Source organism: Lachancea lanzarotensis, scaffold LALA0S02, assembly GCF_000938715.1.
Source record: "Lachancea lanzarotensis genome assembly LALA0, scaffold LALA0S02, whole genome shotgun sequence".
Lineage (NCBI taxonomy): Eukaryota > Fungi > Ascomycota > Saccharomycetes > Saccharomycetales > Saccharomycetaceae > Lachancea > Lachancea lanzarotensis.
Genome location: NW_019212880.1, coordinates 166328 through 187219, shown reverse-complemented (window position 1 = coordinate 187219; position 20892 = coordinate 166328). Strand labels below are relative to the sequence as shown.

General features: G+C 43.2%; 14 protein-coding genes across 14 annotated transcripts, besides 1 other annotated feature; 7 read left to right on the top strand and 7 right to left on the bottom strand.

Moving 5' to 3' along the window:
• Positions 1–983: 983 nt before the first annotated feature.
• On the top strand, positions 984–1691 carry MRT4 (LALA0S02e02256g1_1; the record flags this gene model as incomplete). The annotated part of the gene is made up of 1 exon (XM_022773633.1): positions 984–1691. One exon carries the CDS (start codon positions 984–986, stop codon positions 1689–1691), a length of 708 nt encoding a protein of 235 aa, XP_022627139.1.
• A 63-nt stretch (positions 1692–1754) lies between these two features.
• On the bottom strand, positions 1755–2222 carry SHU1 (LALA0S02e02234g1_1; the record flags this gene model as incomplete). The annotated part of the gene is made up of 1 exon (XM_022773631.1): positions 1755–2222. One exon carries the CDS (start codon positions 2220–2222, stop codon positions 1755–1757), a length of 468 nt encoding a protein of 155 aa, XP_022627138.1.
• Positions 2223–2472: 250 nt separating this feature from the next.
• MRP4 (LALA0S02e02212g1_1) lies at positions 2473–3699 on the top strand (the record flags this gene model as incomplete). The annotated part of the gene is made up of 1 exon (XM_022773630.1): positions 2473–3699. The coding sequence occupies one exon, from the start codon at positions 2473–2475 to the stop codon at positions 3697–3699; it is 1227 nt and encodes a 408-aa protein (XP_022627137.1).
• A 189-nt stretch (positions 3700–3888) lies between these two features.
• Positions 3889–5133, bottom strand: LALA0_S02e02190g (LALA0S02e02190g1_1; the record flags this gene model as incomplete). The annotated part of the gene is made up of 1 exon (XM_022773629.1): positions 3889–5133. The coding sequence occupies one exon, from the start codon at positions 5131–5133 to the stop codon at positions 3889–3891; it is 1245 nt and encodes a 414-aa protein (XP_022627136.1).
• Positions 5134–6072: 939 nt separating this feature from the next.
• HSE1 (LALA0S02e02168g1_1) lies at positions 6073–7542 on the top strand (the record flags this gene model as incomplete). Its single annotated transcript, XM_022773628.1, has 1 exon — positions 6073–7542. The coding sequence occupies one exon, from the start codon at positions 6073–6075 to the stop codon at positions 7540–7542; it is 1470 nt and encodes a 489-aa protein (XP_022627135.1).
• A 275-nt stretch (positions 7543–7817) lies between these two features.
• Positions 7818–8615, top strand: CAP1 (LALA0S02e02146g1_1; the record flags this gene model as incomplete). The annotated part of the gene is made up of 1 exon (XM_022773627.1): positions 7818–8615. The coding sequence occupies one exon, from the start codon at positions 7818–7820 to the stop codon at positions 8613–8615; it is 798 nt and encodes a 265-aa protein (XP_022627134.1).
• A 79-nt stretch (positions 8616–8694) lies between these two features.
• SFT1 (LALA0S02e02124g1_1) lies at positions 8695–9054 on the bottom strand (the record flags this gene model as incomplete). The annotated part of the gene is made up of 2 exons (XM_022773626.1): positions 8695–8952; positions 9019–9054. 2 exons carry the CDS (start codon positions 9052–9054, stop codon positions 8695–8697), a joined length of 294 nt encoding a protein of 97 aa, XP_022627133.1.
• Positions 9055–10190: 1136 nt separating this feature from the next.
• Positions 10191–10837, top strand: RPL14A (LALA0S02e02102g1_1; the record flags this gene model as incomplete). The annotated part of the gene is made up of 2 exons (XM_022773625.1): positions 10191–10319; positions 10550–10837. 2 exons carry the CDS (start codon positions 10191–10193, stop codon positions 10835–10837), a joined length of 417 nt encoding a protein of 138 aa, XP_022627132.1.
• Positions 10838–11115: 278 nt separating this feature from the next.
• On the bottom strand, positions 11116–12756 carry BYE1 (LALA0S02e02080g1_1; the record flags this gene model as incomplete). The annotated part of the gene is made up of 1 exon (XM_022773624.1): positions 11116–12756. The coding sequence occupies one exon, from the start codon at positions 12754–12756 to the stop codon at positions 11116–11118; it is 1641 nt and encodes a 546-aa protein (XP_022627131.1).
• A 1810-nt stretch (positions 12757–14566) lies between these two features.
• On the top strand, positions 14567–15811 carry AUR1 (LALA0S02e02058g1_1; the record flags this gene model as incomplete). The annotated part of the gene is made up of 1 exon (XM_022773623.1): positions 14567–15811. The coding sequence occupies one exon, from the start codon at positions 14567–14569 to the stop codon at positions 15809–15811; it is 1245 nt and encodes a 414-aa protein (XP_022627130.1).
• A 158-nt stretch (positions 15812–15969) lies between these two features.
• MRP17 (LALA0S02e02036g1_1) lies at positions 15970–16359 on the bottom strand (the record flags this gene model as incomplete). The annotated part of the gene is made up of 1 exon (XM_022773622.1): positions 15970–16359. One exon carries the CDS (start codon positions 16357–16359, stop codon positions 15970–15972), a length of 390 nt encoding a protein of 129 aa, XP_022627129.1.
• Positions 16360–16561: 202 nt separating this feature from the next.
• Positions 16562–17310, top strand: DID4 (LALA0S02e02014g1_1; the record flags this gene model as incomplete). Its single annotated transcript, XM_022773620.1, has 2 exons — positions 16562–16621; positions 16681–17310. 2 exons carry the CDS (start codon positions 16562–16564, stop codon positions 17308–17310), a joined length of 690 nt encoding a protein of 229 aa, XP_022627128.1.
• A 26-nt stretch (positions 17311–17336) lies between these two features.
• MET14 (LALA0S02e01992g1_1) lies at positions 17337–17990 on the bottom strand (the record flags this gene model as incomplete). Its single annotated transcript, XM_022773619.1, has 2 exons — positions 17337–17820; positions 17878–17990. 2 exons carry the CDS (start codon positions 17988–17990, stop codon positions 17337–17339), a joined length of 597 nt encoding a protein of 198 aa, XP_022627127.1.
• Positions 17991–18357: 367 nt separating this feature from the next.
• Positions 18358–18483: a sequence feature (centromere).
• Positions 18484–18654: 171 nt separating this feature from the next.
• On the bottom strand, positions 18655–20715 carry VPS1 (LALA0S02e01948g1_1; the record flags this gene model as incomplete). The annotated part of the gene is made up of 1 exon (XM_022773618.1): positions 18655–20715. The coding sequence occupies one exon, from the start codon at positions 20713–20715 to the stop codon at positions 18655–18657; it is 2061 nt and encodes a 686-aa protein (XP_022627126.1).
• Between the last annotated feature and the right edge of the window lie 177 nt (positions 20716–20892).

Below are 20892 nucleotides of genomic sequence, written 5' to 3'. Positions count from 1 at the left end.
GACTGGTTGAAAGATGCTAATGTTCCTGGTCTGATGTTTTATTTTGGGTTCGGAATGCGCAATCGCTTTGAGAGGCCAACTCCGGCGTGATTTTCTTTCATTATCGAGTAAAACCAACATATGCTTGTCTTCTCATGAACATAGTTGATAGACCCAAAATTCTCAAAGAAGGCAAAAAAACACTTACAAGAGCTCTGTGCTAGGCTAGAATTTGTGGACGATTCTTTAGTCTTGATGTGGAATGACACGAATACTTGAAAACCTATGATTATCAAGTATCAAGGCATCAGTTGCGAATCATGTATTGTTGATTAGGTAGTAGGGAAGAGTTTGGAAGAGGTTCGATCAATACCGAGTGGGTATCTGGTGGCACACGCATGGTGGATTCCTGGCCCTAGATCAAAGACTGAGCTATTCTCCCATATCACTTTCACAGATGCTGTCATCTCCATGTCTGATCACGTGCTTTGCGAACTTTATTGAACAATTGTATCCACTCAAGGGGTCTCCATAATGTGTGCGGTTCTCTAAATATTTACCCAAGTTTCTGATGCCTTTTTCGTCCAAACTTCAAAGCAAAAGTTTATCCAATCGCACCTTCATGCTGAGGTAAAAAAAAAGTATTACTGTAATCTAATTTGAGTTTTCAGAGCCTAGTAATTCTTGACAGCACCGCCCTAAAGACCTAAAATATGATATACAGTTCTAGGAATTCCAATAATCGCCTCAAAACGGCATAGAAGTGGGAATGCATAATAGCTTCTTGAGGTCACGTGCCGTCCTTCTATATCACTATATTTCACGTGACACAGCAGAGCTTAGTGAATGGGATCTGGATAAATTGAAAAATTTTAGCTCATCGCATCCTGGCACAGCTCCAAGCGCTAAACATATCCTACAGTTAAGATACTTGAATCGACAACTTTGAAAAGAAGTCTTGCCGTCTCTTTCTCAGCGTACCTGTTCTCAAGACTTCACAAAAAATGCCGAGATCTAAGCGTTCCAAGTTGGTGACTTTAGCCCAAACTGACAAGAAGGGCAGAGAGAACAAAGAGCGTATTTTCGATGAGATTCGTGAGGCGCTAGATTCTTTCAGATACGTGTGGGTGCTTCATCTTGATGATGTAAGGACACCAGTGTTGCAAGAGATTCGCTCTTCGTGGACTGGTTCCAAGCTCATCATGGGTAAACGTAAGGTTTTGGAGAAGGCTTTGGGCCAGACAAGAGAACAGGAATACAAAGAAAATCTTTCTAAACTGACGAAGAGCTGTTCCGGAGTTACCGGCCTGCTATTTACAGATGAGGAACCCACTGTTGTTCAAGACTACTTCAAATCATATGTCAGAGCTGACTACTCAAGGCCCAAATCCAAGGCCCCACTTACGTTTGAGATACCGGCTGGTATCATCTACTCGCGTGGTGGCCAGGTTCCTGTTGAGGAAGACGTTGTTATGGTTCACTCGTTGGAGCCCACCTTGAGAAACAAGTTCAAGATCCCAACCAAGATCAAAGCCGGAAAGATCACGATCGAAAGCCCATATCTGGTTTGCGAAGAGGGCGAAACGCTTGATGTTCGTCAAGCCTTGATCTTGAAGCAGTTTGGAGTGGCCGCCGCCGAGTTCAAAGTGAAGGTTGCATCCTATTTTGATAACGAATCTGCTGCGGTCGAAGAAGTAGGCATCAACATGTAAAATTGCATCAACACAAATACATTGTATACTATTATCGAGCTCAAAGCAAGAGACTTTTCTACCCTAGGTGATTTCACGCCAATACTGCTCCAATCTACCTAGATCATCATCACCGTCGCCTTCCAAGCTCGAAACGAACTGAACGTTCATTTGGTAACGTTCCTTAACCTTGAAAGCCACATTGAATATGAGATTAGCCAACCTGATCTGTGCAACAGTGAGGGAGTTTTCTTCTCGTGGGCCAAGAGCTTCATCCATGCCGTATACGATCAAATTGCCAAAAGAGAGTTTTTCACTAACCTCACTTACCTCGAACTTCGTCAAGTACATATATAAATACTGCAACTTGCTCAAAAAAAGAACTTTGATCTGATCCCTGGCGTTAAGCATAGCTCGAATACTAGACATATTCCCCGTAGAGCAGTTAAGGTCATCTTCAAAATACTTCCTCGCAGTGCTATCAAGGGCAAAGATTAAAGTGCTTGGCAATTCAGCTTCTTCAAGAATCAATTGCGACAACACCCTTTCCATCAGCCAAAAATCTGGAAAGCCTCCAGTTTCATTTTCCAAAGCACACCAAAATGGTTATGCTCCTATACCTTGGTTGATACAACCGAGTTGTTCACTGTCAGATTTCGTCTCTCATTTTTGATATTATTTCAATTGTTTCTACTACAACCTTATGAGCTTAAAAAAAATTTGAAATTTGACTACCATCGGAAGTATATCAACAATATCAGGTTGGAGTGATAACATACCTGCAGATTAGACCACTGCAAAGATGCTTTTGGGTGCTCGAACAGCACAATGCTCACTCAGAGTGGGATCTGCACTCCGTGGTCAGCGTATTGCTAGATGGATTTCAACAGGAGACAAAGCAGAGGATGGAAGCAGTGATAGTGGAGTTCTTCCGCCAATCCAGGCTGAAAATGCTTCTGCAGAGCCTCACGATGAACTGTCTCTTTTACGTCAACGAGAATACAACGATCAGGTAAAAAAGCTTTTGAAATCATTCTCAAAAACTACGATCGAGGAGATCCCTGGCTTCAAAGATTCGCTTTCGAAAGAATTAGTTGGTAGAGAAAAGCAGCTTGACGAAGAGTTGACTTCATTCCTCAAACAATTCTCGGTATACAATAAGGTAATCGAGCCCAAACATGAGCTCGATGCCACTCATAAACTGTCAAGTCAGTCCCGCACCAAGTCGTTTCCCTTTTTGGTACCTTCTGCAAAGGACAAGCCGTACTCTAAACAAGAACTTTTTCTGCGTCAGATGAAGCACGCTGAAAGAACTGCTAAGTTAGGAGCCTCGCTAGACGACGTTTATTTTCCACATCGCGATATTTTTACTCCTCCCACTTCCGATCAGCTTTCGATTAACAAGCTCCTATCAGCTGGAGTACACCTGGGTCAATCTACGTCTCTGTGGAGATCAAGCACACAACCGTTCATTTATGGTGAGTACAAAGGTATACACATCATTGACCTGAACAAAACGCTATCCTACTTGAAGAGGGCGGCAGCGGTAGTCCAGGGTGTTGCCGAAAGAGGCGGTACAATTTTATTTCTGGGCACCAGAGAGGGTCAAAAAAGAGCGCTTCAAGAGGCGGCAAGAAGAACTCATGGATTTTACGTATCTACCAGATGGATTCCAGGTACACTAACAAACCCTACCGAAATCTCCAGTGTATGGGAAAGGCATGAAGTAGACTTTGCGGATCAGCCTACTAACAGACCATTGAATGCGGATGAAGAAGCCGGGATTGTGAAACCCGATTTGTTGATCATTTTGAATCCAACTGAGAACCGAAACGCTCTGAATGAGGCCATGCAAGCCAGAATACCGACAATTGGAATCATTGACACGGATTCGGAACCATCACTAGTAACATATCCAATCCCAGGTAATGATGACTCATTACGGTCAGTCAACTTGATTTTGAGCGTTTTGGCCAAGGCGGGTCAGATAGGGTTGCAATCACGACTCGCTAAGGTGGCTTCTCAGTAGCCCTGAGTTAAAGCATGTAAATAATATCTAGACACAAGTGTACAAAAATTGATGCGCTTATCTTGAGTTGTTCCGTTTATTTGATGCTTACTGATGCATTAAAATTGTAAATGTGTGTCAATGTAAATGTAGCTGTGATTGTGCGGCGACTTGTTGGCTCATGCCAACAGATTAATTGTTTGAAGGACATCAGAGTTCCTTTTTGGTGTCCATTTTGGAAGACTCGTAAGTTTCACTCACAGGACTCTCTGGTTCATCTTCCGATTCGCTATCGCTCCTGTCATCTTTTTGGATACCTTTAAATAGCAAACGGTATAAGATCCGCAAAATTAAGAAGAGCCAATACAGGTTCACCAATTGGAGAGCGGAAATCAAAACAAAGACAATAGGTAAGGAAATCCAGCACTTGTATTGTTGGGTCGCGAAGTTCAGGGTGTAGTTTCCCACCGTACGAAATTCAGTAAGAAGAGACCAAAGTATTTTGATGTTGACATAATGCCTCAAATAAGTCCAGCTCACCACGAAGAACACGAAAAATGGAGGCGTGAGAACAGAATCCATGTAATTGAGAGTCTTTGATAAGGATAGGAAAAAATCAGAAACATCCATGGTGATATAGACTGCAAGTCCCATTTTCGTGAAATGGAAAACATAGGATAGCCAAATCAATGACAGAGTAACGATATGGTGGAAGATCAGCTCCTTAAAATCTTTCCTTGGCTTTTCGAGCAAAAGAGCTAATACGCATGCCTGTTGTGTCCAGAAAGCAGCCTGGCCGAGATAAAAAACCTTATACAGGAAGGGATTGGCAAAATCTGGGTACGTTGCGTACATTGGCGCAGTTGCGAATAACCAGAGATCCGAATGGTACATGATATACAGACCAAACGGCCCCGAGATCCCGTAATAGATAATCGAGTAAGTCTGTTCCATGACACGCTTGATTTTTTGTTTGCCAGTGATGCCCATGCGCTTTGCAAGCGGACGCAAAGCAGCCTCCATCAAGAACTCGCGAAGGAAAGTGAAAAATATCATGTAGAAGAACACAAAGTACAGATCACGAATTCCTTTGCCATACATATCGGAGTCACCCACTTGGTACGAGACGGCTACAAATGCATGCAAAGGATTGGACTCTGTGCGATTGCCCGATGTGAAATAAGCTCCATATACCACGACCAAGATAAGCAGAGGTGTGAGCCATGTGTTTCTGTAGCTCATTTCGCGGTATGTCAGCCAAAACTTGCGCAATAAATCAGCATCGCCTTTGGAAGTTTCAGAAAGTGCGCGCATGCGAGCTTTAGCGGCTGTTTTTGATTGTTCGCTTTCCCTCATCGTTGACAGTCCGGGAACTTTGGTATCACCAAGGTTTATGGCTCCAACAGAGGAGGTGCGTCTTGGCCGCACGGGCGGCATCAGATTTCTGGACGACATGGCAGGCTAGCGGGCAATTGATGCGCTCCAACACTGTGTTTTTCGTGGTTTGGTTTGTTGAACTTAAGGAAAGAAACTAAACATCAAGCTGAAATATTTATATTATGCATTGTCTGATGATCTCCTGCCGGGCCAAAGCATTTTAAACGTGTGAAATATACTCGACGAAAGACGTTGAAATTTCACGTCGAGCTCCACGAGACTACGATTAATGGGTTAATTCATACTATCCTGAAGTTTCACTCGTCGTCCTTTGCAAGCATTGTTGCTATAACTTTGTCTTATTTCGACAACGTCGAATTCTTTGATTTTCTCGGATCAGGCCTATGTTTAGCCAATGGTCGATACATCGATTTCCCAGACCTTACACTTCAACAGATTGCCATATTAATTGCATGGTACGTTACTCATGGTACGGAGTAGCCAATTGATCTCTCTTTTCTCATAACGTCTGGCAGAGAAGTGCGAGCTGCAACAATTCGTGAAATTTCAGATATCTCAGTCATAACTTCATTTTCATTTGCGGAGCTTATCTCAACACTAAATGCTCTTCATTCCTTGATTACCTTGAAGCACACTTCACTGCTCTAAATCACAAGTGACTACTATTGAATCTGCTAGTTCGTCAACGATCTCTGAACAAAGACAGGAACCTCCAAAGAACTGTCGATCTAAAGAATAAAATTAGGAAGCGACTCACTGGCCGAAACCGCGGTCTACAGGAGTCAGAACTTCGAGGATGTTCACTATAGCTTAAAGACTCATGACAGATATTTACAAAGTGATCAAAAACCGTTAATTGAAGGCATGTGACCTTTTGTCATCTCAGACGTAGATGGTAATACTACACTCATTATAAAGGTTCCAGTCCAGAAGCGACACCCTCTAGACACGCACCCTCTCGCCACATTCCTGGCAGAGCCTACAAATCAAGAGGTTATGGTCTCCACAAATGTGCTACGCACCGCAATTCTAAAGGCCACTGATGGAAAGCTGCGTGCCGACAATTGGCAATATATTCTTGAAGTGTGCGATCTCGTTAAAGAAGACCCGGAAGATGGTGGACGTGCAGCAGTTGAGATTGTGCAGGAGCGACTAAAAGTAACGGACGCCAATGTTGTATTGCGCACCTTGTCACTTGTGGTGTCGCTGGCCGAAAACTGCGGCTCACGGCTTCAGCAGGCCATCAGTTCGAAGGTCTTTACCAAGGAGCTTTTTAATTTGATTACCAGCAGTAATGTGCACTGGGAGGTAAAGAAAGAAGTAGCGAAAACAATTGCACAGCTAAGTGATTCATTCCAACGTGATCCATCACTGCGAGGAATGCAAGACCTGTATTCGAAGGTCGAGGCCCAAACACCTACTTTACTGCAAGAAAACGGCGTACCACGTAAAACGGAGATGGCTGACAATACAAAACGTGACGAGGAAAAAGAGCTTGAAGAAGCGCTCAGGCTGTCAACACTGGAGTACGAGAAAGCTTCGAAGAGTCCGAATGGATTGCAGCAGAATACTCCAGATGCTGTTCGCCCTGTGTCCCCGAACAACGGGCATATTTCTTCTACGACTGGTGTTAGGAAAGTAAGGGCACTGCACAATTTAACGGGTAGAGATACTGAAGAGCTATCATTTAGAAAGGGTGACACAATCGCTGTTATTGAGCAAGTTTATCGCGATTGGTGGAGAGGCTCTTTACGAGGACGGATCGGTATTTTTCCGCTCAATTATGTGACACCTGTTGTTGAAAAGACTCCGCAAGAAGTGGATCAAGCGCGGGCAGAAGAGGGGTACGTGCTCAATGCTGTTTCCGATGTAGACCGACTCCACCTTTTACTGAAAGACTCGGGGCAGAATGTTCAGATTATGCAAGATCAACAAGTAACTGACCTGTACAGTTCAGTTACACCTCTGCGGCCTCAGGTCACCAAGATGCTGGGGTCCGTCGCGCAGAAAAAGGAGGAATATTCTTCTCTACGCAAGGTTTTGGCAGATGCTGAGTCTTCTTACAATCAGCTGCTCAGCCGCGCCAGTCAAGCTTACACAAGCCCGTCTGCACAAAACCTTCAGCCAGAATACTCTCGAGCACCACAGCAGTATGAGAATAGCCAAACGGTAGCAACTAACAGGTACGTGCATTCTCAACCCTTTTTGACCGGCGAAGCTCCGCAACCACCACGTCAAAACTACCCGGTGTCTTCACAGTATCAACAGTATCAGGCCTCACATCAACCTCGCCTGCCTCAGCAACCCCAACAACAACATCAGCAGCAGCAGAATAGATATCAATACAGTCATGGACCTTCCGGACCGCCTTCTCATCCTCATCCAAATACACAGCATGCCTTTGGGCAACAAGTAAGGGAGCACAACAGCGGGTCTAATCGTTCATATAATGATCCAGCACTATGAACTTTCCAAGCTGCATATCAACTTGAGAAGAAATTCTTTCTTAAACTTATCAAGGCCATATTTCGGAATGCCAGGTATCAGCCAGAACGCCAACATTGAAAAGCTCTTTATATATGATATCCTTGTAATCGCTGCCTTTGAATATGTCTGTCTATATGCGGGTTTTCATGAGATCATACGAATTCAGAAAATTGATTCACTTTATTCCCCTTTTATGTTCAAAACTACGCTCGAAACCACGGTGAATCCTCAAGCCATAGAAAGGTACTGGGACAATGGCATCCGAATTCAGCACAATAATTCGTTCGCTCATCGCAAGCACACCTTCCGGCGAGATCAAGGATGTTTACAAAGATTTAGTGACAATAACAGGTGAGAATTCGGGAGACACTATTTTGGACGCCATAGCTCAGTACAACGTCGCAAACTTCATTCCTGTTCGAGTTGGCGATAAATCTGTAATAATCTCAAATTACAACAAAGAAGGTTCCAAGTTTTTTGATCCTGCGACCTCCCAGTTATTTTCAGTTGATCATCTCGAGCGCAGAGCGTTCGATGTAGGGCCAAGTGAAAAGAAGCTAGATAGCACTTCTGAGTCCATTTACAAGGATTTGAGAAATTACACTTCAAATACATTCCCTGGTGATGTTTCATACGCTCTGTACCCCAAGGGGGATTCTTCTAGAGAGATTGTGATAGCGCTGGTCAGTACGAAGTATAGTCCCGGAAATTTCTGGAATGGCCATTGGAGGTCGGTCTATCACTATAACACTGAAACTAGTCAGCTAAAGGGAACGATAGATATTGATGTGCATTACTATGAAGACGGAAACGTGAGTTTTGTATGTACCAAGGACGTTGAGAACGAATCAGCGCACGATGTAGTCCTTGCCATCAAAACGCTAGAGGGCAAACTGGAAGAAGAATTGCGCGCCTCCTTCAACAATCTGAACGAGAAAGAATTCAAGTTGTTAAGAAGAAGATTGCCTGTGACTCGGTCTCGGATTAACTGGGGCAAAGGTATAGGGAGCTACAGGCTTGGCAAAGACTCCGCTGAAAATCAATTTAGGTGAAGTCAAGTGCGTGCTCTTCCAGGGCTGACCAGTCCACTATCGAATGCATTATAACCGGCGTTGAATGGCTTCTGTCTGACTAGAAAACCTTGAATAGAAAGTATACAATGAAAAATATCAAGAGCGAGAGGCCCACCATCCTCCAAATGTTGTTGCCGGCTTTCATAGATCTGGTAAGTCTTGATGATGAGTTTTTGACCTTCAGCAGCATTGAGTCAAACTGGTTCTGCATCTGATCCATAACAGACGTGTCCGAACGAGCTTCATTCCCGATCTCAGCGTTGACGTTTCTGAATGTTGAAAGTTTCGATGCCAATTCGTCCAGCCTTTGGTTATTCTGTGATGAATCGTTAGTTACAACTGATAGATAGATTGCGCTTTAGAGCGTTCTTCGTCAACATACACTATTTTCCACCTGCCCATAGCGAGATGTCGACATGATGCAAATGGGGGGTTGCTATTAGACGTGCAGAGGCTGGGAGGATCGATAATCTGTTAACTGCTACAAAAGGTGTCTGTCATAACAGCCAATGCTGTAATTATAAGATCTTCCGTACGTCGCTATGTCATCACCATAACATTGCTGACATTGCGCACCAAGATACGGCGGTGAGAGATGAAGCATACAAGACCGAAATGGTCCTTCTACTCAAATGATTTAATAAAGCTGTGGTCAGAGTAGATCTTGGTGTTGTAAGTTTATGAATTTTCACTGTTAAATCAACTTAGGCGAACTCTTTTCATCACTTGACAGCTTTTTCAAGAAAGGTTTGTTTACAGGCAAGAGCCAACCTACGTTTTGAAGTCCCCACAACTCAGTGAGACGCTACCACACACATGTGTCAACAATGGGTGATTTCAACTGAAACCACGATAGTCTTCTGCGGCCTGCCATGCCAGTTTTGGCTTTAGTCACTCGTCAGATACTAAATTTGATCGCATGACGCTGGCCTCCCTTAATGAAGCTAGGCATGCCTCAGGATGACCTGCTCTCAATCGCAAATTATATCATCATCTTAGACACTCGGCTATATCTTGTACGCCAACTCAAACGCGCTTCACAAGAAGTAAAAGACTATGCCACTATTGCCAATGCGTAGAAGCGACGACACCTTCAATGCAACTTGATCATTGAATATCTAAGCATTGCGAGTTTTCTAGTTTGGTACAGCAGGGAATAGCTCATCGCATCTTTGCCTTCTACTTATACAGACCTCTATTTTTGAGAGCTCTCAAGACTTTTTCAACTCGATTTCGAATGTGACTGCTAACCCATACACCACATAGTAACAAGTACATATTTTCGTTAATTAATTAACGTCAGTGGTTTTTATGTATAATTTCAAAATTTTCTGAAAAAGTTGGCCGATTGCGACCCACGCAAAATATTACGACCCACGCACGAGGTGAGATAGCTCACCGACTCGCATGGAAGATTGTCCAGCGTGAGCTACCAGTAGGTAGTGGAATTCTGGATTAGTGAATTCTAGTACGGGTTTGACAACTAGACGTTAAAGAATCCGATCTTCGCTTCAACTCGGTTTTCCTAATTTCGATAGAAGAGCAAGCTCAATAATGTCGTCCGAATCTACTGTTAAGAACTCTCAATGGAGATTGGTTGAAGTCGGCCGTGTCGTGTTGGTCAAGAAGGGCCCATCCGCCGGTAAGCTCGCCGCTATTGTCGAAATCATCGACCAGAGCAGAGTATGTTTTATATGAGAAAAGAAGGGTTTGAGAATATAGACGTGTGGAAACCTGTCAAGGCTCTGGTGCTTCTAAAGGGATATCCATTGGAGCCGTCAGATCGTGGCTGGACATGATCCAACATCTTGAACGAGAGGAGAGTTCAGCTCTCAGAAGGCACAATTCTATTTTGTTCTTATTCTGTCCCGCAGATTGCATAATGTTCTGTTTTACTAACTTTTAAATTACAGGTTTTGATCGACGGTCCAGAAACTGGCGTTCCTCGTCAGTCCGCTAACTTGGGCCACGTTGTCCTAACCCCATTGACCTTTGCTTTGCCAAGAGGCTCCAGAACCGCCATCGTCGCCAAGAAGTGGGCTTCCGCTGGTGTTGCCGAGAAGTGGGCTGCCTCCTCGTGGGCCAAGAAGATTGCTCAACGTGAGAGACGTGCTGCTTTGAGCGACTTCGAGAGATTCCAGGTCATGGTGTTGAAGAAGCAAAAGAGATACGCTGTCAAGAAGGCCGTCGCCAAGGCTTAAGTGTGTCTGGACGTTATTTCAATCCAACATCAATCCAAAAAAGCAACAACTTTTCATCTGAAATCTTTTCTTCCCGGGGCATGAAATATATATTATTTCAGTTAACATAATGTATATCTGACAACCTTTATACTGAGTTATTGGTATGCAACTCAACTGAAATGCCATGTTGCGTTAATGCGTCAGGCAATTCTCTTGGGAAACATTTGACACGCCAGCCACTTATGACTAGTGTCCTTGTCTTTCTAGTATGAAATAAAGAGCTATTCCTACATTAATTATGTAACATCTAGCATATCAGGTCTAACTACTGCCACAATCAGAAATGAGTCGCCCTCCGTAAGGTCATTCTCTTTTTCTCCGTGATCTGCTAAATGAAGGTGTTTTAGCACTCCTAACTGGTGCCGCTCGGAGTACGGAATCACATAAACGTGCCGTACGTACTGCCGTTTGGCTTTGAGTGCACCGTAGCGCTGCCTACTAGACAAAAACTCGTAAAACGCTTCAGATTGTTGAGAGTCCTGATAATTAGTGAGGGGCCTCAGGGCGTATGCAAGAAAAGTTCTTGTGGTGGCCATTTGTTCAATGTAGCCCTCTGCGTCTTCATCTTTCAATCTGCCTTCCACTACGAATTTCCCGTCTCCAATGGCGTCCCGACGTAATGTGTTGCTGATGTCGTGCGAAGAAGCTAAAAAACGAATATTGCCCCTAAACTTTGTGCGGGTTTCCTTGTAATCCAAACTACAAGCCCAGTACTCCTCCGCTAATCGAGCTCTTGTTGACGTTACGTTTTCTTCTGAACCCTTGCCGTCGTGGTTCGAGCCCATGGAATTTGCATAATCAGAGTGGTGTGAACTATCATTATCTGAGTTTTCTTTGAGCTTCGTGGCCACGATATCTCTGTTGAAAATAATGTCTTCAGGTTCGTAAGCATTTGGATCTTCTATAAGCTCATCTCCTTTATGGGTTTTGTGGTATTTGGGTCTGTTGGGCTGCTCCAAGACAAGATTGTCGAGGGCTTCATTGTCTACCTTCTCTCTGAAATGCCGAAGATCCGGGTTAATAAGTTCGTTTACAGACATCTTTACAAGTTTGTTAAACGGAAGCTTCTTGTTGATAACAAGGGTCTTCATGTCAATATTCTTCTGATCTTTCAAGTTAGAAAAAAGAACTCTAACCTTCTCTTTGTACGCGTCATTCAATGTACCAGTATCATTATTGATACAGACCTCGTAAAGTTCCCGTTCAAGTTCACTCGAAAGGTGGCCAGACATTTCGTCTATTGAGGTGTCAGACGGCAGTTGGAAAGTCCGCGCGGCAGTCGTATCCGGAATGATATACTTAGTGAAGAGGTCTTTGAACATTTTCAAAGCACTCTCTCTCAACTTTGTTTCCTTGTCTTTGATGTCGCCGACCCTTGGCTTCGACTTTCTTTTGCGCTTAATCGGACGATGGGATACTTCTTCCTCAGTTCCTTCGGAGATATTCTCTAGCCCATCGTTGGTGTAATCCTTCTGATCGTTGTCCACTTTAGATTTTTCGTAAGACCTTTTGGATTCGTCAGCAGGATTGATGGCGAACGTCAAGTTAGTATACTTTGACGGCGAACACAGGCTGCAGTCGTAATTTTCGATGTCTTCAGCACTTTCATTCCCTGTCATGCATTTTATATGCTGCCAAGTATTGCACGTATCGCACTGGATCATATCTCCATTCGGATCGTTGTCCTCGTCGTAATTTTCGTCGGTTGTTCCACAAACAAGACATTTCACAACCTCAGGTTTGTCCTCATCGGGCTTTTCATTACTTTGCTGGACCTTTCTTGCCTTGATATACTCCAGCTCTGCCTGCCTCTGACGCTGAAGGTGTGGATTTGTTCCCTTATTACTGCGCGATGAGCGTCTAATCGTCTCGTCCATGGTGGAATCTATTCTCCGGTGGCGGCTACCTTCAAGTTTCTTGCATTAATGCTCTGTATATTCATTCGGATCTACCAGTCAATAACTTAAATTAAAGGCTATGTTATTATTGTCAATACTCTCACACGACGTAAGCAGTAGTGGATAGTTGCCGTAACTCTTGAGACAAAAGGAAAGGAATGAACTTGTTGAGAAATTTCAGGGCCCGGGCATTTATGCGAGTATACTCGGCAAGGACCTGACCTGAGTCTTTGAACGACTTGAATGACCCGCACAACGGCCCGTTTCGAAAGATCACGGAATACATTGGTAGGCCCGCATGATTATGATCGCAAATAGATAATGTTTATTCTGGCATATATGCGTGTCCACATGGTTGGATTTGACGCAAGAGCTTCTTAGACGCACTCAAATCCTGTTTTTACCACCTGCTAACATATTTCATTACGGGACTATTCTTGTGAAGAACCAGAGCACCGGAAAGGTTATTTAAATAGGGACCTTGTCACCACCTGAGTCAAGCGCCCGGTAGGTCCCCTCGAAAGTTCTGAACCTGAGCTTCGGCGCCTATCGTACTACAAGATTTATTGTTGACCATGCGGCGAGCAAATACACAGCATCTGTGGCGAAGGGTCGAAGCTAAGCTACGCTTCGGGGTACCTCAATGAGGATTTTCTCTTATTTTGGCTGCTCCTTGGGGCTAAGGGACTGAGCCAAATCAAAAAAAGTCAATCGTCAGTATGAATTACTTATTTCACCAGTTGATTTGGTGGGTTTATAACATGAATGATGCTGATTTGACTTTGCGGTGTGTTTCCTAAATAGACCAGTACTATGACAATTGAAAGCCAACTAGTAAACTAAATCTTTAGCACAGCAAATTCAAACATTCTGCATTATAATCCTTCTAGTCGAGCTCAAATTATATGTGAATTCATCGATGAAACATAAGGTTCTGTGATTTCGCTGACGACTTTTCGATCTAGCTTCGTCTGTTGTGCCAACGTCATATCATGGCGAAGAAGCTGACACCGAGCCATCAGTGTAAAGCTGATTGAGAGGCCATGATTCTGATCTGCATTTGACACTAGTCCCGGATCATCACCTCTACTCCTTAATGCAAGGGTCTCGGCATAACGCATGCCCGATCCCCGACTTTAGGAAGTGCTCTAATACAATCGAGCAGTGGAATTATATGCAGTAGTGGCAACAGGTCCAGAGCACCCACATCCTCTTAGGGCATTTTTTTAGCTACGGGCATAAGGATTTTTCCATCATACAGCCCGCTATTGGCGACATTTGATATACATCACCCATTCTGCGCTGTGGATTAGATTGGATGCCGCTAACGGGTGCCAAGTAGTAAACAACCTACCACTGATCTCACTGATAATATGTTGCGGGAGCCTTCCGTCCTAGAGCGTTCAAGCGAAACGCTCCCTTACGTTCAATTATATTCTTTCCAGTAAATCACCTGTCATGTTAAAGCCTTATCCGAATACTTGGCAACGTACCATTTCTTACCGCTGCCGTTTGAACCAGTCTCTTTGTACGGAGCATCTCACAAAAGAAGACGAGCTAACGAGCTTTTCAACTACGTACATTAACAATTCAACTCCAATAGAAAGGACGACGGCGCTCTTTCCGTCTCAAGACCTGGTGATAGAACTGGGCAGGCGTGGAATCAATAATTAAATTACATTTGCTTTGACTTCACAATCTCCTCAGCATTTGCATCGATCATAACCAAAACAAGCTAGCGGTTGACAGCGTACGGTGAGATACGCAACAAACACGAAAGAGCACAATTATGCCAAAGCTATTTCGCCGAATTTTTCTTTCGAATCGGCCAAGCGGATCCAGGGTAGCCGATTTGGAAACGAGGTGGGATCCATACGTGACGCTAAGGAAACTGCAAAAATACCAAATAACGAAAACAGACGCTTGTCATTATGGGTTTCTTGGGACCGTTCTACTTTTCGTCTTTTTCGTGAATCCAGCGCCTTGGCTTGCTAAGCTAGCTGTTTATCTCCTTTTCGCAGTGCTATTCGTGGTTCCAGTGACTTCTCAATTCTTTTTCAATGCTCTTCCAATATTCACTTGGTTGGCTCTGTATTTCACGTCGTCAAGCTTTTCGGCAGAGCAAAGACCCCCAATAACCGTCCAGGTGCTTCCAGCAATTGAAACCATTCTTTACGGAGACGACTTGAGCGATATTTTGGCCGCTTCTCTGAATAAGCCATTGGACTTTGTTGCATGGATCCCTTATGGCCTCTTTCATTTTGGCGCTCCATTTGTCGTGGCTATAATTCTATTTCTATGTGGACCTCCAACCATATTGAGAGGTTATGCTTTTGCTTTTGGGTATATGAATTTATTGGGAGTTATCTCGCAGAATTTATTTCCGGCCGCTCCACCGTGGTATAAGCTGATATATGGCCTAAGTCCTGCTAACTATTCCATGAAAGGATCTCCTGGAGGACTGGGCCGGATTGATGAGTATCTGGGAATAAATTTATACACAGACGGGTTTTCCAATTCAGCTGTCATATTCGGAGCTCTTCCGTCACTTCATTCCGGATGCGCAACTATGGAAGCGTTATTCTTTTCATATGTGTTTCCAAAATTGATGCCACTTTTCATTTTTTATGTCTGTTGGCTGTGGTGGTCCACCATGTATCTAACGCATCATTACTTTGTCGATCTAATGGCCGGCTCAGTTCTTTCTTACGTTTTCTTCCAGTACACCAAGTGTTTCCACTTGCCGCTTCCGGAGCCATCCGTGTATTCTCGGTGGTCGTACGGCGAATTGAGGAAATTCAGTGTGTGGCAAACTGACCCATTAAGCGCCAGTGCCAGCGATATTGAAAACATCATTGTTCCTGCTGTGGAAAACTCTGAAATGGAACTGAACTTTCTCGACAATAGTGAGACGCCATCAATATTTGACCATGATAGATCCGTGTCTCGTTCCTCGGCCACATCGAATATCTCTCTAGAGGCACAAGATGATCTAGTTTCGTCGTCGAGGACTAACAAGCAGAGAATAGACTGATTGAGTCAAGTAGAGAATACCGACGTGATAACAATGTTGGTGCTCTCTCCAGATTTATTCAACAGAAGTAGAAGCGAAAATAAAAACTATAATCAATACTATAAACAGGAAAATATTAGATGCTATTAAAATGTTGAAATGCCTGTAGTGTAGCAGGTTTAAAAGACATCTTTCTTTACTTTGTCCAAAATAGAACTGTACCCCGCTGCCCTTTCAATCGAGGATGCAACGTCTAATTCTTTTGTTGTATTCATCTTTACAATAGAAGATCTGATTACACGCGGATCCTTTTTCAATGTTCTTAAAATTTCAGATTGAACGGGAGCCGATGCGTCAAAAAGCATCAAAAAATGATAGCCTTGAAAATGCTGTTCCTGATCCTTTCTTGTGATCTTTGGCAAAAGCTTGTTGCCAATGGGCAAAATCCTTCTCACAACTCCTCTGTTCTGTACTATCAATTTTCCTATGGTTGTGGCAAGCTCTTTGGCTTCGGCATTCGCCGCCAGTGGATTAACTACCCGAACCACACTAACCAACTCATATAGCATAGTTTGGCGGATAACTTAGCCTCGCTTCAGGTTGTGAGTTTCAATTGTAGCCTTGAACCATCATCAAGATTTCAAAATTTTTATGCTTTTTCACCCGGGTAAAATATTAATCAAATTAAAGGTATTTTCTCCCTATAACATATAATCGATCAGATACAGTTGGCTGTCGTCCTCTTGATCCGTAACTTCACCCGGCAAAAAGATGGCGGTCCTCGATTGGGTATTCGGGAAAAGCTTGACACCACAAGAGCGTCTCAAAAGAGTATGCGGACGGTTTATTTTTCAGTGTTGTCTCAATATTTAGTACTAACCGATATTCAGAACCAAAGGGCACTAGAGAGGACACAACGCGAATTGGAAAGGGAACGGCGCAAGCTAGAAGTACAAGAAAAGAAGCTCGTCCTAGATATAAGAAAGTCCGCTAAAGATGGACAAGTTGCGGCGGCCAAAATTCAAGCGAAGGACCTTGTGCGTACCAAAAAACACATCTCTAAATTCAATAACATGAAGACTCAACTTCAAGCAATCGCACTCAGAATACAGGCTGTTAGGAGTAGCGATCAAATGGCGACGTCAATGCGAGAAGCGACTGGACTTCTGGCGTCGATGAACAGATCCATGAATCTCCCCCAGTTGCAGCGCATTTCAGCGGAGTTCGAGAAGCAAAGTGACCTCATGGATCAGCGTCAAGAGTTCATGGACGATGCCGTGGACGATGCAATGGGCGACGAACTTGAGGAAGACGAAGAAGTGGATGAAATAGTCAATAAGGTTCTCGATGAAATTGGTGTAGATTTGAACGCCAAACTAAAGGATACCCCTAAGGAAACACTGGACAGTGGCGAGGTACAAAATACGGAGAAAATCGCAGAATCATTGGGAAGTGGTGGTGGTGCAACTCTTAGCGCTGATGATGAACTACAGGCCAGACTAAATAGTCTCAAAAGATGATTTCATTTACCTATAAATTTATCTGCTTAAATTATGGAATCCTTTTTCAGGTACTCGAAGATTTGCTGAGCGCATTCTTCCACTGATTGTTTCTCTGTGTTCAAATGAATTTCAGCATTTTCTGGAGCTTCATAAGGTGCAGATATACCAGTGAAATCTTTAATAACGCCTTCTCTCGCCTTTTTGTATAGGCCTTTTGGATCTCTCTGCTCGGCAACTTCAAGAGGAACATCAACAAAGACCTCAATGAATTTTAGGTGGCCATCTCTGTGTAAGGCTCTGGCGCTATCACGATCAATGCGGTAAGGAGAGATGAAGGAGGAAATCGCTATGGTACAGGAGTCGGCAAATAGTTTGGAGACCTCGGAGATTCTGCGAATGTTTTCATTCCTATCCTTCTCTGAGAATCCTAAATCTTTGTTGAGGCCAAATCTGACATTATCTCCGTCCAATCTGTATGCAGATACTCCAACTTTAAGAAGTAGTTGCTCGAGTGCACAAGCAATTGTACTGTTCGATGTTAGTATCTATCAATTGCTCAAAACGCTTTCGGGACAATATACGAACCTTTTTCCTGAGGCGCTGAGACCAGTCAACCAAATTGTTGCACCGTTTTGCTTTCTCAATTCCGACCTTTCGGTGTATGTTAAATTAGGATGCCATGTAATGTTGGTAGCCATTTTGATAGAGTTGGTCCCTGATCTAACCGAGAAAGAGGCGAGCAACAAGAAGTGAAAGATCATAAACGACTAGCTCTCTTATATGTAGATGCTTCATCAGCGTCGCCGTCAGTATGGCCACACACCACAGTGATGAAGATCCTCACGTGAAATTGCTTTCTCTCGAGAATCGCGATCTCGTACGCCGTTAACGTGAAAGAGGCTTGACATGTAAATTCATAAACTGTACGACGGCAAAAGAATGAAAGCAGAGCCCGTCACATATCTGAAGACTTCGAGTGAAAATTCAAAGAGGTCGCAACGTAACAAGCAAAGTGAGCACTTAAAAAAGACCTTATTTTACGATTTCATGGTCATGTGCATTAATATCATGTGATGCTTTTTGTTTACTTTTATAAATTTAAAACATATAAATGTCTATTAATATTTGTATTATAAAACATTTTGATTTGTTTGTAAATTAATATTATTTCAGCACTTCCGAAGTTATTTTATTTGCTTGAGTATAGGATCTTTTTTATCGTCCCAACAGATTTTTTTACGATAATAAAAACTAGATTTTCACTAGATGTGTTCTAGAGTCTCTTACAGATGTTATTTCATACAGTACGACAGAAATATAATTCACGTAGCAATTCTATTGACTGAGACAATGAGTACTTAATTAAACTGAAGAGACGATTTCACTTGCGTTTCGTAGAATTTCAGTCATTTTCTGACATTCCTTACGGCGCTGAATAGTAATGTCATTTTCTTTGGTCAAATCCGCAATATCTTGATTTCCATAAAGCTTTTCGAGTAAAATCTTCTGGATATCATTCTTACTTCTCACGATCAACTTCAACATGACTGCTTTGGGAATCACATCTGCGACCGTGCGTTTAACAATGTTGAAATAACTTTCAATTAAAAGCTTGATGACTTCGGTTTCCATTGTTTCTCTCTCAGTCATTTGACCGGTCGCCTTCAAAACAGGGGGAGGTGATTCTAATGCAGCCAGTTTCTTTTTGTTCTTTGAAGAGAAGAACCCCCCAAAGAAGCCCGATTTATCTTCGGACTGAGTCGCAGGTTGAGGAGTAGGTTGGTTTGGTAACGGTTTACCAGTCTTAGGGTCAACAGCTACTTGTCTTGGATGAAGTTTTTCTTCAATCATCGCCATAGCTTGGGACCCCTTCAAAAGATCTGGATGAGCAGTATTGATGTAAGTTTGTTCTGCATTGATGATATCTGAGACGAAAGTATTGGTAGGTATTATTGATTCTTTCAAAAACTGGACAAAGTAGTTCGACATAGCTTCTCTTAGTCCTGGATACCTGCCGTATTTTGGTTGAGAAATTATTTGTTTAAGAATACGCACCAATTCGTCAAAAACAAGGCTCACTAGTCTCAAACTAGGTTCTTCGAACCGGTTTATTTGCTGCTTCACCAGAACCTCAAAGGCTTCGGTACCCACAAATAGAGAAGGCGCTGAACCAGAGCTATTGTACATTATGGTTCTGATGTCGGAGTCCTTAATCTGGTCAAACGGGTCCAAGGCCCGGACACCATTCTTATAGATCTCGTGGAACACGAAAGAGATACGAGCACCGCCGGAAAGTTCTTGGCTCGAAAGTTCCTTGGCTTCACCATCCAAAATCCCATTGTATTCTTTAGTGAAATCTGTGATCATGCTCAGAACTATAGAGTTTGGGGAGTCCATTGTTTCCGGGCCCAGGTTAACAAGTTCTGCTTGGTACTTCTTCAGAGTCATTTCTATTTTATTCTTAATGTCGGGCAAAGTTTGTCTGATATGATGTAGCAATATGGAGTTCAGCTTTTTCGCCAAATAAGGAGTTCCGCAATAGTGCGCTTTTGAACTGTATGATGAGTGATTCTCAAAATATTTCCTTTCATCTTCAAGAGCCAACCTGATAGTCTTTTTACCCTCAATGTCTTTTTGGCCACGATTGATGACGGGGATATAGCCATATCTCAACGGAATTACTCGTCCAGCCAATATATCTATGACATCCGTTCCTTGGTCCATCAAATCAACTTTGGTAAGAACACCGATTGTCCTTGTTCCTTCAGGGTCAACTTCCCTGGCGAGCTTCAGACCATCGCTGTTCGCCAAATCTGTATTTGCGGCATTAACGGACAAAATAATAGCGTTAGGCTTTGAAATGTACTTCAGAAGCATGTCCTTGATCTGCTTCTCAATGTCAACAGGTTGATCCCCAACTGGCACCTTTGTCAAACCCGGCAAGTCCACCAACGTCAAAGTTAGCACATGGGGAGAGTATATTCTCAGATTGATAGGAACCGAAGATATACCCGCGTTTTTGCCCGTCGTTTTGTCGGTTTCTGCGACAATCTCTTGTCTGATTTCGTCAAAGTTATAAAACTTTTTGCCCGGTACATGTAAGAACTCACCCCACTCGTTGACATTGTCTTCAGATTGCCCTTTTTTTGAATCTTCGTTTTGCAATTCCAACAAATCATCACTGGTCTCCTTCTTTCCCCTTTTGTTGATCAGTTGCAACACTAAAGGTCTCCGCGTAACAATTCCAGTACCGCGAGGCAAAAAATCCCGTCCCACGATGTTTTCCAATACAGAAGACTTTCCTGAAGATTGGGATCCGACAACTGTGATTTGGGGTAGATCGATTGGGGATTGTGATCCTCCACCCAGAGGAGCCAATGCATCCTGTAGTTTATTGATCGTTGCAATTAGAGCTTCGTCCATGACACGCTATTGTTTTCAGATATCAACGTAGCTTTTCGGTCTGGCCCACGGCTTCACTAGTAGCTATTGATGAGGTCAATGCTTCCCCCTTTCGCCACCATCGAGAGACTTAATCCGTGCTGTTTATTTAATTATTCTGGATTTTTCAAGCTTTCCTCTTTTACCCGGATCTTTAAA